Source organism: Nerophis lumbriciformis, linkage group LG26 (assembly GCF_033978685.3).
Source record: "Nerophis lumbriciformis linkage group LG26, RoL_Nlum_v2.1, whole genome shotgun sequence".
Classification (NCBI taxonomy): Eukaryota; Metazoa; Chordata; class Actinopteri; order Syngnathiformes; family Syngnathidae; genus Nerophis; species Nerophis lumbriciformis.
The window spans coordinates 30,816,804-30,832,500 of record NC_084573.2 but is presented as its reverse complement, the minus strand read 5'-3'; the positions used below and the strand labels follow the sequence as shown (position 1 = coordinate 30,832,500).

The 15,697-nt window shown below is 42.2% G+C and overlaps 1 protein-coding gene across 11 annotated transcripts in view; it reads left to right on the top strand.

The window, feature by feature from the left end:
* The window catches only part of LOC133623711 (major histocompatibility complex class I-related gene protein-like), a 112,639-nt gene extending 98,235 nt beyond the window's left edge, over window positions 1-14,404 (top strand). For 8 of the 11 annotated variants that reach the window (XM_061987023.1, XM_061987030.1, XM_061987024.1 and 5 more), the window contains 4 exons: window positions 2,878-3,186; window positions 6,815-6,904; window positions 8,523-8,540; window positions 13,523-14,404. In XM_061987023.1, coding sequence (XP_061843007.1) covers window positions 2,878-3,186; window positions 6,815-6,904; window positions 8,523-8,540; window positions 13,523-13,566 — 461 coding nt within the window. In that variant the 3' untranslated portion in view covers window positions 13,567-14,404. Of the gene's footprint in view, window positions 1-2,877; window positions 3,187-6,814; window positions 6,905-8,522; window positions 8,541-10,914; window positions 11,136-13,522 lie in introns of all 11 variants that reach the window. The other 3 variants (XR_009817925.2, XR_009817924.2, XM_061987022.2) reach the window with 3 other exon arrangements.
* The last annotated feature ends 1,293 nt before the right edge of the window (window positions 14,405-15,697 follow it).

Sequence of the window (15,697 nt, the reverse complement as noted above, 5' to 3'; positions counted from 1 at the left end):
CAAACATTATCTCCTCTGAGGGCGTTTGTCGTGTTGGCTTCAAATTAGCACAGGAGAGAGATTGAACCCTTCTGATTAAAAGTTGATGAAAGAGTTTTAATTACTGCTCCGGTTTGGATTTTATGAGCCCTCAAAGTCAGTCCCGTCCATCGCTGCTTGCAGCTTTAATTTCTCTTTGTTTCTCTCCACCTTTACCTCCATACACACTAGGGTTGTACGGTATACCGGTACTAGTATACTACCAGGATATTAATTAATCATATTCGGTGCGATACCGCCTCTAAAAATTACGATACCCGTCCCTTTTTGTTTTTGTAATGGGCTTGTCGTCGTCACGTTGTGTCATTGCTGGCTTTATGAGCAGAGGAGCATGTTCGGCAGCGCACAATCACGGAGTACTTACAAGCAGACAGTGTGTAGACAGAAAAGGTAGAACGGACTCATTTTGGCTTAAAAACTAACGATAAAGGTGAAGCTATAACACTGAAACGCCCTCAGGAAGAGGTGCTTTAAGACATGGCTAGCTAGCTAGCGGCTAACGTCCAACCACAGTCTGCAGTGTTTTTGCTACTTCTAAAAAGTTCAAGTTAAAGTACCACTGATAGTCACACACACACACACACACACACACACACACACACACACACACACGCACGCACGCACGCACACACACACACACACACACACACACACACACACACACACACACACACACACACACACACACACACACACACACACACACAAATTACCAAATTTGTGGTATGATCCAAAACTAATGTAAAGCATCCAAACAACAGAAGAACAAGTGATTATTACATTTTAACAGAAGTGTAGACAGAACATGTTAAAAGAGAAAGTAAGCAGATATTAATAGTAAATGAACAAGTAGATTAGTAAATAATTTTCTACCACTTGTCCTTAATAATGTTGACAAAATAATGGAATGGAAAATGACACAATATGTTACTGCATGGCAGCACGGCAGAACAGGGGTTAGTGCATGTGCCTCACAATACGAAGGTCCTGAGTAGTTCTGAGTTCAATCCCGGGCTTGGGATTTTTCTGTGTGGAGTTTGCATGTTCTCCCCGTGACTGTGGGTTCCCTTCGGGTACTCCAGCTTCCTCCCACCTCCAAAAAACATGCACCTGGGGATAGGTTGATTGACAACACTAAATTGGCCCTAGTGTGTGAATGTTGTCTGTCTATCTGTGTTGGCCCTGTGATGAGGTGGCGACTTGTCCAGGGTGTACACCGCCTTCCGCCCGAATGCAGCTGAGATAGGCTCCAGCACCCCCCGCGACCCCGAAAGGGACAAGCGGTAGAAAATGGATGGGGATGGATGTTACTGCATATGTTAGCAGCTAAATTAGGAGCCTTTGTTTGCTTACTTACTAATAAAAGACAAGTTGTCTTGTATGTTCACTATTTTATTTAAGGACAAACTTGCAATAAGAAACATATGTTTGATATAACCTAAGATTTTTTTGTTAAAATAAAGCCAAAAATGCAATTTTTTGTGGTCCCCTTTATTAAAGGCCTACTGAAATGCGATTTTCTTATTTAAACGGGGATAGCAGGTCCATTCTATGTGTCATACTTGATAATTTCGCGATATTGCCATATTTTTGCTGAAAGGATTTAGTAGAGAACATCGACGATAAAGTTCGCAACTTTTGGTCGCTGATAAAAAAGCCTTGCCTGTACCGGAAGTAGCAGACGATATGCGCGTGACGTCACAGGTTGTGGAGCTCCTCACATCCGCACATTGTTTACAATCATGGCCACCAGCAGCGAGAGCGATTCGGACCGAGAAAGCGACGATTTCCCCATTAATTTGAGCGAGGATGAAAGATTTGTGGATGAGGAAAGTGAGAGTGAAGGACTAGAGGGCAGTGGGAGCGATTCAGATAGGGAAGATGCTGTGAGAGGCGGGTGGGACCTGATATTCAGCCGGGAATGACTAAAACAGTAAATAAACACTAGACATATATATACTATATTAGCCACAACACAACCAGGCTTATATTTAATATGCCACAAATTAATCCTGCATAACAAACACCTCCCCCCTCCCGTCCATATAACACGCCAATACAACTCAAACACCTGCACAACACACTCAATCCCACAGCCCAAAGTACCGTTAACCTCCCCAAAGTTCATACAGCACATATATTTCCCCAAAGTTACGTACGTGACATGCACATAGCGACACGCACGTACGGGCAAGCGATCAAATGTTTGGAAGCCGCAGCTGCATGCGTACTCACGGTACCGCGTCTGCGTATCCAACTCAAAGTTCTCCTGGTTAGAGTCTCTGTTGTCCCAGTTCTCCACAGGCCAATGGTAAAGCTTGACTGTCATCTTTCGGGAATGTAAACAATGAAACACCCGGCCGTGTTTGGGTTGCTGAAGTCGGCCGCAATACACCGCTTCCCACCTACAGCTTTCTTCTTTGCTGTCTCCATTGTTCATTGCACAAATTGCAAAAGATTCACCAACACAGATGTCCAGAATACTGTGGAATTTTGCGATGAAGACAGACGACTTAATAGCTGGCCACCATGCTGTCCCAAAATGCGAGACGTCACGCGCTGACGTCATCATACCGAGACGTTTTCAGCAGGATATGTCGCGCAAAATTTAAAATTGCACTTAAGTAAACTAACCCGTCCGTATTGGCATGTGTTGCAATGTTAAGATTTCATCATTGATATATAAACTATCAGACTGCGTGGTCGGTAGTAGTGGGTTTCACTAGGCCTTTAAGAAAAGTATCGAAATACATTTTGGTACCGGTACCAAAATATTGGTATCGGGACAACCCTAATACACACCATACCTCCACCTTGTCTTCTGTCTGCACGGTGCAGAGCTTCCAAAGGTGTTCCTCCTCCAGAAGACGCCGTCCTCTCCGGTCAGCTGCTTTGCGACAGGGTTCTACCCCGCCAGTGCCAAACTGTTTTGGAGGAAAGGCGGCGAGCAGCTTTTCGAGAAAGTAGAGCATGGAGAGATGCTCCCCAACCCCGACGGAACCTTCCAGATGTCTGTGGACCTGAAAGTGGAGGTGACGGCCGACGTGGAGGGCGAGTACGAATGCGTGTTTCAGCTGTCTGGCGTCGAGGAGGACCTGGTCACCAAGCTGGAGAGAAGAAGCATCCTGAGCAACGCGAGCAATCAAAGTAAGAAAGACACATTTAGTTGAACTTAGTTGGAGATGTTTCCCATCAGAAGTCCATTACTGATCCATGACGTTAGCATGCAAAGTAGTCATGAAGGTTCATCATCATCATCATTTCTTTTTAGTCCTTTCATGAAAATGCATATACAGTATACAAGCTACGTACAGTTCACATTTTCATAGTTTTTGTGTTTCTTATACATTTCCATGATCAGAAAGGAGCAGATGGAGAAATAATATTCTTGTATTTATCTGCCCCCTTTTTTAAAACAAATTACCGTATTTTTCGGACTATAAATCGCAGTTTTTTTTCATAGTTTGGCCGGGGGTGCGACTTATACTCAGGAGCGACTTATGTGTGAAATTATTAACACATTAGCGTAAAATATCAAATAATATTATTTAGCTCATTCACGTAAGAGACTAGACGTAAAAGATTTCATGGGATTTAGCGATTAGGAGTGACAGATTGTTTGGTAAACGTATAGCATGTTCTATATGTTATAGTTATTTGAATGACTCTTACCATAATATGTTACGTTAACATACCAGGCACGTTCTCAGTTGGTTATTTATGCCTCATATAACGTACACTTATTCAGCCTGTTGTTCACTATTCTTTATTTATTTTAAATTGCCTTTCAAATGTCTATTCTTGGTGTTGGCTTTTATCAAATACATTTCCCCAAAAAATGCGACTTATATATGTTTTTTTCCTTCTTTATTATGCATTTTCGGCCGGTGCGACTTATACTCCGGAGCGACTTATAGTCCGAAAAATACGGTATTTAGATGACTTTATCACTGTTCCCTCCAACAACACCCGAACTCCAACATACACTTAAATTTTCGTTAAGTTAAAGTACCAATGATTGTCACACACACACTAGGTGTGGTGAAATTTGTCCTCTGCATTTGACTCATCCCCTTGTTCACCCCCTGGGAGGTGAGGGGAGCAGTGAGCAGCAGCGGTGGCCGTACCCGGGAATCATTTTTGGTGATTCAACCCGCAATTCTAACCCTTGATGCTGAGTGCCAAGCAGAGAGGCAATGGGTCCCATTTTTACAGTCTTTGGTATGAATCGGCCGGGGTTTGAACTCACAACCTATCGATCTCAGGGCGGACACTCTAACCCAGTAGTTCTTAACCTGGGTTCGATCGAACCCTAGGGGTTCGGTGAGTCGGCCTCAGGGGTTCGGCAGAGCCTCCGCCGCGGAGGTCAAGACACACCCGACTCATCGTGTAAACAAAAACTTCTCCCTGTCGGCGTATTATGGATACCCCCAAACAATGTTCCCTCAAATTTTCCATATGTGCAAACACAAAAACTACTTGAGCATTCAGTGGAGCACATGTGAGCGACGTCAAACGTGCCCATGCACTGTGGTTACACCTGCAGCACACCTGTTCCAAACCTGACTAAATAACAAGTTCAATGTTTTATTATTGTAATCAAATGACAGCACTCATTTCCATGAGATTATTTTCTAATATAAGTGTTTTGGTCCACTTACACTGACTAAAACATATTGTTTTTCATGAGCTGTGTACTAGTATTATATGTCTGGACGGGGGAAATAATGTGTACCCCTTTCAGATATCGCATTTAGTTCCCACTAAAACATTCACATGTTGCACAATGAGATGTAAACATGGGATCATGTGTCCATTCCTGTAACTTTCCGTTTGTAAAATATATCTTTATTAGTATTTCTTTAATATAATAATATCATTTTATGATTACGGTTCGGGTTCGGTGAATGCGCATATGAAACTGGTGGGGTTCGGTACCTCCAACAAGGTTAAAGGGGAACATTATCACACTTTCAGAAGGGTTAAAACCATTAAAAATCAGTTCCCAGTGGCTTATTTTATTTTTCGAAGTTTTTTTCAAAATTTTACCCATCACGCAATATCCCTAAAAAAAGCTTCAAAGTGCCTGATTTTAACCATCGTTATATACACCCGTCCATTTTCCTGTGACGTCACATAGTGATGCCAACACAAACAAACATGGCGCATAGAACAGCAAGCTATAGCGACATTAGCTCGGATTCAGACTCGGATTTCAGCGGCTTAAGCGATTCAACAGATTACGCATGTATTGAAACGGATGGTTGTAGTGTGGAGGCAGGTAGCGAAAACGAAATTGAAGAAGAAACTGAAGCTATTGAGCCATATCGGTTTGAACCGTATGCGAGGGAAACCGACGAAAACGACACGACAGCCAGCGACACGGGAGAAAGCGAGGACGAATTCGGCGATCGCCTTCTAACCAACGATTGGTATGTGTTTGTTTGGTATTAAAGGAAACTAACAACTATGAAATACATTTGGCAACAACACGCACTTTGAGAGTGCAGACAGCCCAATTTTCATCAATTAATATATTCTGTAGACATACCCTCATTCGCTCTCTTTTCCTGAAAGCTGATCTGTCCAGTTTTGGAGTTGATGTCAGCAGGCCAGGGAAGCTAGGGTCGATATTCTTCTCTTGATCATCTTCGGTGGCATAAGGGACGGTGTGAGCCAAGACATCCAGGGGGTTTAGCTCGCTCGTATGCGGGAACAAACTGCCGCCATTGCTTGCCGTGCTACCGTGGTCCTTTGTCCCTGAATTGCTCACACACTCCAGCAGATTCAATGGGGGTCTGGCGGCAGATTTCTTTGACTTTATCGTTGGAAATGCATCTGCTTTGAGTGTCGCAGGATATCCACACATTCTTGCCATCTCTGTCGTAGCATAGCTTTCGTCGGTAAAGTGTGCGGAACAAACGTCCAATTTCTTGCCACTTTCGCAACTTTGGGCCACTGGTGCAACTTGAATCCGTCCCTGTTCGTGTTGTTACACCCTTCGACAACACACCGACGAGGCATGATGTCTCCAAGGTACGGAAAACAGTCGAAAAAACGGAAAATAACAGAGCTGATTTGACTCGGTGTTTGAGAAAATGGCGGATTGCTTCCCGATGTGACGTCACAACGTGACGTCATCGCTCCGAGAGCGAATAATAGAAAGGCGTTTATTTCGCCAAAATTCACCCATTTAGAGTTCGGAAATCGGTTAAAAAAATATATGGTCTTTTTTCTGCAACATCAAGGTATATATTGACGCTTACATAGGTCTGGTGATAATGTTCCCCTTTAAGAACCACTGCTCTAACCACTAGGCCACTGAGTAGTTGTTTAAGCATTTTCACAATGACACGTCCAATCAAAATCAAAAATCAGTTTGATATAATGCCAGTTGTCTCTTTTTGTAACTCTTTTTAAATTCAAAAATATTCTTGCAACTTTTTGAGTCTTTCTTTAGAGAATTCCATGCTTTCACACCAGCAACAGACAAGCACATTTGTTTCAAATTTGTTCGCGCTCTTGGATGTTTAAAGTCATACGGCCTTCTGTGGTTCTCATCTTCCGACGTGAACACGAATAACTTTCGTAAGTCCTTCGGAAGAACTTTATTTCAAGCTTTGAACATCACTAATAGAGTATGCAATTCTACAATGTCTTTTAGTTTTAATAATCCTGACCTAATGAAGAGTGGATTTGTGTGGTCTCTATATCCTACTTTTTAGGTTTCCTCTTCATGCTTTGTCACTCCAGTTGTGCTTGTTGCTCTCCACAGGCCACTTGAAAGTCGCCCTCCCTGTCACAGCGGCAGTCGCCACTGCGCTGGCCCTCATCTTCATCGTCAGGCGTCACAGAAGGAGACAAGGTGAGGGACACGAATGTCCTCCGTCTTCTTCTTCCTCTCAGCGCCTTCAGTCGAGGCCGTGAGTTGACGCTTTCATTCAGGCTGCAAAGGTGCGGCCGTGTTTCAGTTGCCTGGCGGCCAAACACTCAAAGATCCACAGAGACAGAGCGCACACTCTCACATAGAATTGATTGATTGATTGAAACTTTTATTAGTAGATTGCACAGTTCAGTACATATTCTGTACAATTGACCACTAAATGGTAACACCCCAATAAGTTTTTCAACTTGTTTAAGTCAGGGTCCACGTTAGGGGTGTGGGAAAAAATCATTCTCACTTTGTACGATTCAGTATCGATTCTCATTTTTCAAAAATCTATTTTTTTTTTTTTTTATTTTTTTTTTTTTTAAATGAATCAATCCAACAAAACAATACACAGCAATACCATAACAATACGATCCAGTTCCAAAACCAAACCCGACCCAGCAACACTCAGAACAGCAATAAGCAGAGCAATTGAGAGGAGACACAAACACGACACAGAACAATCCAAAAGTAGTGAAACAAAAATGAATATTATCAACAACAGTATCAATATTAGTTCCAATTTCAACATAGCAGTGATTAAAAATCCCTCATTGACATTATCATTAGACATTTATAAAAAAATAAAAAAGAACAATAGTGTCACAGTGGCTTACACTTGCATCGCATCTCATAATCATCATCGGTGGTCACTCGAACGAGTATGACGATCCTCCTGGTAGGGGTTTATCCCTTTATGGAGGATGCCTGTGCGTGACTTTGTTTTACGTGGGGAGACTGGTGCACAGACAGTCACCACACGATCCTTGACAGAATCGGGTCAGGGTCCAGTGGCATGGAATCCAAGACGACTGGGGGACTTCCTATCAGGAGTTGTAATATACATCTATAAAGTTGTAATATATATATATATAACATATATACATATGTGTCTTGGGCATGACGTTAAAGTGCAGATTTAAGGTCTACCACAAAGGCTGCGATGGTGGAAGAAGGCTGCAGCAGAAAATTATAGTACATTCATGCACATTCATGAACATATCAAATGGTAACACACACACACACACACACACACACACACACACACACACACACACACACACACACACACACACACACACACACACACACACACACACACACACACACACACTCATAAGCTTGACAACACACTGGGTCCAATATTTTCCACAAAGATAAAATAAGTCATATTTTTGGTTCATTTAATAGTTAAAACAAATTTACATTATTGCAATCAGTTGAAAAAACATTGTCCTTTACAATTATAAAAGCTTTTTACAAAAATCTACTACTCTGCTTGCATGTCAGCAGACTGGGGTAGATCCTGCTGAAATCCTATGTATTGAATGAATAGAGAATCCTTTTGAATCGGAAAAATATCGTTTTTGAATCGAGAATCGCGTTGAATCGAAAAAATCGATTTATAATCGAATCGTGACCCCAAGAGTCGATATTGAATCGAATTGTGGGACACCCAAAGATTCGCAGCCCTAGTCCACGTAATCAATTCATGGTAACACAGCGGGACATGAGAAAAAAGTCAATTTTACCTTGTTTCTCTCCTTCATTTCAGCTCAACACGATCCAGCTGGTAAGTAAAACGTCTTTTCTTTGAACCTCGAGAAACAAAGCTGTGGTGAAGCAATAGAGATGTCCGATAATATCGGCAGTCCGATATTATCGGCCAATAAATGCTTTAAAATGTAATATCGGAAATTATCTGTTTCAAAAAGTAAAATGTATGACTTTTTAAAACGCCGCTGTACGGAGTGGTACACGGACGTAGGGAGAAGTACAGAGCAGAAGTACAGAGCAGTTGCGTCTCCCAGTCATACTTGCCAACCCTCCCGATTTTCCCAGAAGACTCCCAAATTTCAGTGCCCCTCCCGAAAATCTCCCGGGGCAACTATTCTCCCAAATTTCTCCCGATTTCCACCCAGACAACAATATTGGGGGCGTGCCTTAAAGACACTGCCTTTGCGTGCCGGCCCAATCACATAATATCTACGGCTTTTCACACACACAAGTGGATGCCATGCATACTTGGTCAACAGCCATACAGGTCACACTGAGGGTGGCCGTATAAACAACTTTAACACTGTTACAAATATGCGCCACACTGTGAACCCACACCAAACAAGAATGACAAACACATTTCGGGAGAACATCCGCACCGTAACACAACATAAACACAACAGAACAAACACCCAGAACCCCTTGCAGCACTAACTCTTCCGGGACACTACAATATACACCCCCCCGCTAACCCTTACCCCCCCACTTCAACCCCGCACCCCCCAAACCCGCCCACCTCAACCTCCTCATGATCTCTCAGGGAGAGCATGTCCCAAATTCCAAGCTGCTGTTTTGAGGCATGTTAAAAAAAAGAATGCACTTTGTGACTTCAATAATAAATATGGCAGTGCCATGTAGACATTTTTTTTAGAGATGTCCGATAATAATCGGCCGATAAATGCGTTAAAATGTAATATCGGAAATTATCGGTATCGTTTTTTTTTTATTATCGGTATCATTTTTTATTTTATTTTATTTTATTTTTTTAAATAAATCAACATAAAAAACACAAGATACACTTACAATTAGTGCACCAACCCAAAAAAAACTCCCTCCCCCACTCAACCACACTCATTCACACAAAAGGGTTGTTTCTTTCTGTTATTAATATTCTGGTTCCTACATTATATATCAATATATATCAATACAGTCTGCAAGGGATACAGTCCGTAAAGTTAAAAGTTAAAAGTTAAAGTACCAATGATTGTCACACACACACTAGGTGTGGTGAAATTTGTCCTCTGCATTTGACCCATCCCCTTGTTCACCCCCTGGGAGGTGAGGGGAGCAGTGGGCAGCAGCGGTGCCGCGCCCGGGAATCATTTTTGGTGATTTAACCCCCAATTCCAACCCTTGATGCTGAGTGCCAAGCAGGGAGGTAATGGGTCCCATTTTTATAGCCTTTGGGGGTTTGAACTCACAACCTACCGATCTCAGGGCGGACACTCTAACCACTAGGCCACTGAGAGGGCTTTTTTTGTTTTTTAAAGCACACATGATTGTGCGTGCTGCTGGTCCACTAATAGTACGAACCTTTAACAGTTAATTTTACTCATTTTCATTAATTACTAGTTTCTATGTAACTGTTTTTATATTGTTTTACTTTCTTTTTTATTCAAGAAAATGTTTGTAATTTATTTATCTTATTTTTTTTTTTTTTTAAAGTACCTTATCTTCACCATACCTGGTTGTCCAAATTAGGCATAATAATGTGTTAATTCCACGACTGTATATATTGGTTGATATCGGTAATTAAAGAGTTGGACAATATCGGAATATCGGATATCGGCAAAAAGCCATTATCGGACATCCCTAATTTTTTTCCATAACTTGAGTTGATTTATTTTGGAAAACCTTGTTACGTTGTTTAATGTATTCAGCGGGGCATCACAACAAAATTAGACATAATAATGCGTTAATTCCACGACTGTATATATCGTATCGGTTGATTTCGGAATCGGTAATTAAGAGTTGGACAATATCGGGATATCGGCAAAAAAGCCATTATGGGACATCTCTAGCATCACTCATATCACAAGTTTAGCCTGAAAATGCCAACTTTTTGCACTTTCCTCCATCGGGAGTAACGTGACCCTCTTGTAAGCGCACGCAGTTGAGCTCGTAGGACTAGATAGTACAATCCCTCAGATTAATCAGCAGTTAGTGTTAAGTGGGGGGTGGGGAGTTAGGGGCCAAAGCTTCACTGGGGTCTTCAGGTGGGCACCGTCCTTCATTGGTGTTTCGTTGATCGGCCCACGACACCTCCAGAGGGCTCAACGGCGACATCTGGCGTCCCAGGTGTGCCCCCTCTGCCTTTACCCCTAGATGTCATTTAGCAGCCCAGTTTGGGTCCTTTCTCTTGAACCATATCCATCTGCTACTTCATTCAGCCGCATCCGACAGCGATTTGACAGCCCGCCGGAAGGCCTGACCTCTTAATCCCATTCCTTTGAGGAGCTTGGTTGTGGACGTAGCAACAAAGCCTCTGCACCCGACTTCAACTGGAAGCACTCGGGCACGCCAGCCGCGCTGCTCTGCCTCGGCTGCTATGTCCGCATACCTCAGTTGTTTGCGCTCATATGCCTCACCAACTGCTGCTTCCCATGGTACAGTGAGTTCAAGGTCAAGGTTCAACTTTATTGTCCCCGCGGGGAAATTTGTCTTGGGCACAGTGCATCATTGCTTTCTTAACATACCCAAAAACAACAGAACAAAAACACAAGCACAGACACAACCACAACCATACAACTAACATTTAAACATCAGAACATGGAGCTTGATAGACATAGGTGGCACTTTGATGTAGGCATAAAATCTACAGTATGGAGATAAAGATAAAGTACCAATGTGCATTGCACTAGAGCTCATGGATAAAGTGCTGTGTGCTAAAGTGCTTAGTTCTAAAGTGCTATGTGCTAAAGTGCTAACCTATGTATTAAAATTCTATTGCACATTGTTGGTCAGCTTAATGGAGGCTGGAACAAATGATAATTTAAGGCGGTTAGATTTGCATAGTGGGACCCGGAGTCTTCTCCCTGATGGCAGGGTTCCATATTCAGGAAAGAGTTCAACAATGAGCACAATCTTCTGGGAGGTTGACCACAAGACCAGGTCCGGCCTGAAGCTGGTTGTAATGATTTCAGGCGGAAAGATGAGTTTGTGGTCCAAGTCAACCTGCATTTTCTAGTCCCGGGCAGAGTTCAGAAGGGTTGCCTCCACTCTTGCAGAAGGTTTTGGTGGGAGTTGTCCTGCTCTTACAAACTGAGTGGTGATTGAGTGACTAGGGATTGGGGGAGGGATAAAGTGTGGCATTTATATAACGTTTGACATGAGTCCTCGTTCATGTTTGCTGACTCATCAAGAATGTATCGTAGTCAGGAAGTAGAAGAGCGCCACTCTGCTTCTTGATGTTTTTCGAAAGCCGTGTCTCAATTCGTTCAACAAAGTGCGGGCCCTCGCAGGAGTCCTCCAGCAGCGGCTGGAGCGATATGAATCGGCACGGTCTATCAATCGATCAGTCAATCAAACTTTCTTTATAAAGCGCTTTTCATACATAAAAGAAATGCAATGCAAAGTGCTTTACAGAGTTAAAAACAATACCCCGGTGACCCATATCCCCCATTATCATATACGTACGTACTTTTCTAATCTTGTCAAATTGCGTGTGTTATAGCCAGTAACAGTATAAATATTGGGATAGCATAATATTATTATTATCTTATAATTATTTGCAATGAAAGCAGAGGAAATGAATGATAATATTTAAATTTGTTATACAAATACTTTGTTTTTAAATGATCATCCAAACTTGTACATACTTGTTTTGTGTCATTTCTTTTTGCTCTGTTGTTTTCGTCCAAGTCCTCCTTGATTATTCTGCACAGCAAAACAACCAAAAAACAGAAAAGTTATACACAAGATCACAATGATTATTAGCGTTTACAATACTTCACTATTACGGCCACACATTAAAAGAACATGCAGTCGCAATCAAAAGTGTACATACACTTGTAAAGAACATAATGTCATGGCTGTCTTGAGTTTCCAATTATTTCTACAACTCTTATTTTTTTTGTGATAGAGTGATTGGATCACAGACTTGTTGGTCACAAAAAACATTCATGAAGTTTGGTTCTTTTATGAATGTACTATGGGTCTACTGAAAATGTGAGCAAGTCTACTGGGTCAAAAGTATACATACAGCAATGTTAATATTTGCTTACATGTCCCTTGGCAAGTTTCACTGCAATAAGGCGCTTTTGGTAGCCATCCACAAGCTTCTGCTTGAATTTTTGACCACTTCTCTTGACAAAATTGATGCAGTTCAGCTAAATGTGTTGGTTTTCTGACATGGACTTGTTTCTTCAGCATTGTCCACACGTTTAAGTCCATGTCAGAAAACCAACAAATTTAGCTGAACTGCACCAATTTTGTCAAGAGGAGTGGTCAAAAATACCCATAATACATTCATAAAAGAACCACACTTCATGAATGTTTTTTGTGACCAACAAGTATGTGCTCCAATCACTCTATCACAAAAAAATAAGAGTTGTAGAAATTATTTGAAACTCAAGACAGCCATGGCATTATGTTCTTTACAAGTGTATGTAAACTTTTGATCGCGACTGTAATTAAGTCAGCTTCTTGCGGTCTAAAAAAGTAAACAAAAAGATGTAAGGCTTTACTTCCAATGTTTAAAAAAGCTCCGGTCACCAAGCTGACTGCTGTGGCCGGATATATGGCTCTCTCTTGGGGTAAAGACAGGAACAAAAAGCACGGAGGTCGCTCCACATTACGGTAGTCGAGGTCTCGTATTTTAACACAAATTTATTGATGTCAGCACCCCACAAAGGATGCAGCTGCCAAATTGAGACACAGCTTAAGTCACGTCTCAAAGATCTGATGTGAGTGATGATGCACCTTCTAGATGTTCTCACCTGGCGTGTTTGCTTAGCAGGACTGACCGGCTCACGGTGCGTTTCTGCGTTTGTCCCACAGCTCGCCAAGCCGGTGCCGAGCCTCTCCGAGAACGTGACGGCTAAAGGCTGAGCGAGTCAACTCACAGTTTGCACCTTCAAATGTTCTTCGGACTTTGTGTGAAGATGAGGATCAGCTGGGATTCCTGTGTTTTTGTTGAAAGGGACCTCATCATTTGGAGATGAGATGGAGATGTGCTTTGTTCTTCATCTGACTACTCAAATAACCCAGATTGGTCTTTGGCTGTTCGTGGCTTAGGAAATACGTAAGGATCAAACGTCGGTTGCTTCGAAATGACTCAGTGCATTCACGTTTCATCACCTTGTCGTCATGACAAGGATTTCTTCTTTCTTTGAATCACCGCTGCTTATGATCAATATCACACCGTGTCACACGCAGTGTTCAGAAAAACAACGTTACAAAAATAAGAAAGCCGTTAGTTTTTCTAGTAACGAGTAATCTAACTGATTACTTTTATGTACGTTACAAGGCCGTTAACCGATACGTTTGTATGTAACCTGGTGCGTACAAGAAAGCTTTAGAATCCCAGCAAGTTTACTTCGGATAGTAGTTCTTTACTACACACACTACTACTACTACTACTACTACTACAAGGAAGTAATGAACATGCAATCAAGTGGCAATCATCAACAATAACAAACCTAGGAGAGAGACAGCCATTGACGCACGTTCAATCACTTTATTTAATATCAGTGGAAACGTTCCACAGGCGCTACCGTAAAACAATCTCCTTCAAGTCTGTAGACGCTGAGCTAAAACAGCTGGCGTCACTTGGCAACAGGCTCCGCCTTTTTAAAGGCACACACTCAAGCACTCTTTTCTCATGAAACATCTCTCAACTGCATACACCAGATACAGATGAAAATGTTAAAAAAATAAATAAAAAAAGAACACATTAATTGCTTTCCCTGGTAATTTATTTCATCTATTAAGGAATAATTCCGTTAATTCCATTACTTTTTCAGGAAAATAACGAGTAATTGTAATTAATTACTTTTTTAAAGGGGAACATTATCACCAGACCTATGTAAGCGTCAATATATACCTTGATGTTGCAGAAAAAAGACCATATATTTTTTTAACCGATTTCCGAACTCTAAATGGGTGAATTTTGGCGAATTAAACGCCTTTCTAATATTCGCTCTCGGAGCGATGACGTCACAACGTGGCGTCACATCGGGAAGCAATCCGCCATTTTCTCAAACACCGAGTCAAATCAGCTCTGTTATTTTCCGTTTTTTCGACTGTTTTCCGTTCCTTGGAGACATCATGCCTCGTCTGTGTGTTGTCGGAGGGTGTAACAACACGAACAGGGACGGATTCAAGTTGCACCAGTGGCCCAAAGATGCGAAAGTGGCAAGAAATTGGACGTTTGTTCCGCACACTTTACCGACGAAAGCTATGCTAGGACAGAGATGGCAAGAATGTGTGGATATCCTGCGACACTCAAAGCAGATGCATTTCCAACGATAAAATCCAAGAAATCTGCCGCCAGACCCCCATTGAATCTGCCGGAGTGTGTGAGCAATTCAGGGACAAAGGACCTCGGTAGCACGGCAAGCAATGGCGGCAGTTTGTTCCCGCAGACGAACGAGCTCAACCCCCTATCGACCCTAGCTTCCCTGGCCTGCTGACATCAACTCCAAAACTGGACAGATCAGCTTTCAGAAAAAGAGCGCGGCTGAGGGTATGTCTACAGAATATATTATTTGATGAAAATTGGGCTGTCTGCACTCTCAAAGTGCATGTTGTTGCCAAATGTATTTCATATGCTGTAAACCTAGTTCATAGTTGTTAGTTTCCTTTAATGCCAAACAAACACATACCAATCGTTGGTTAGAAGGCGATCGCCGAATTCGTCCTCGCTTTCTCCCGTGTCGCTGGCTGTCGTGTCGTTTTCGTCGGTTTCGCTTGCATGCGGTTCAAACCGATATGGCTCAATAGCTTCAGTTTCTTCTTCAATTTCGTTTTCGCTACCTGCCTCCACACTACAACCATCCGTTTCAATACATTCGTAATCTGTTGAATCGCTTAAGCCGCTGAAATCCGAGTCTGAATCCGAGCTAATGTCGCTATAGCTTGCTGTTCTTTCCGCCATGTTTGTTTGTGTTGGCATCACTATGTGACGTCACAGGAAAATGCAAGGGTGTTTATAACGATGGTTAAAATCAGGCA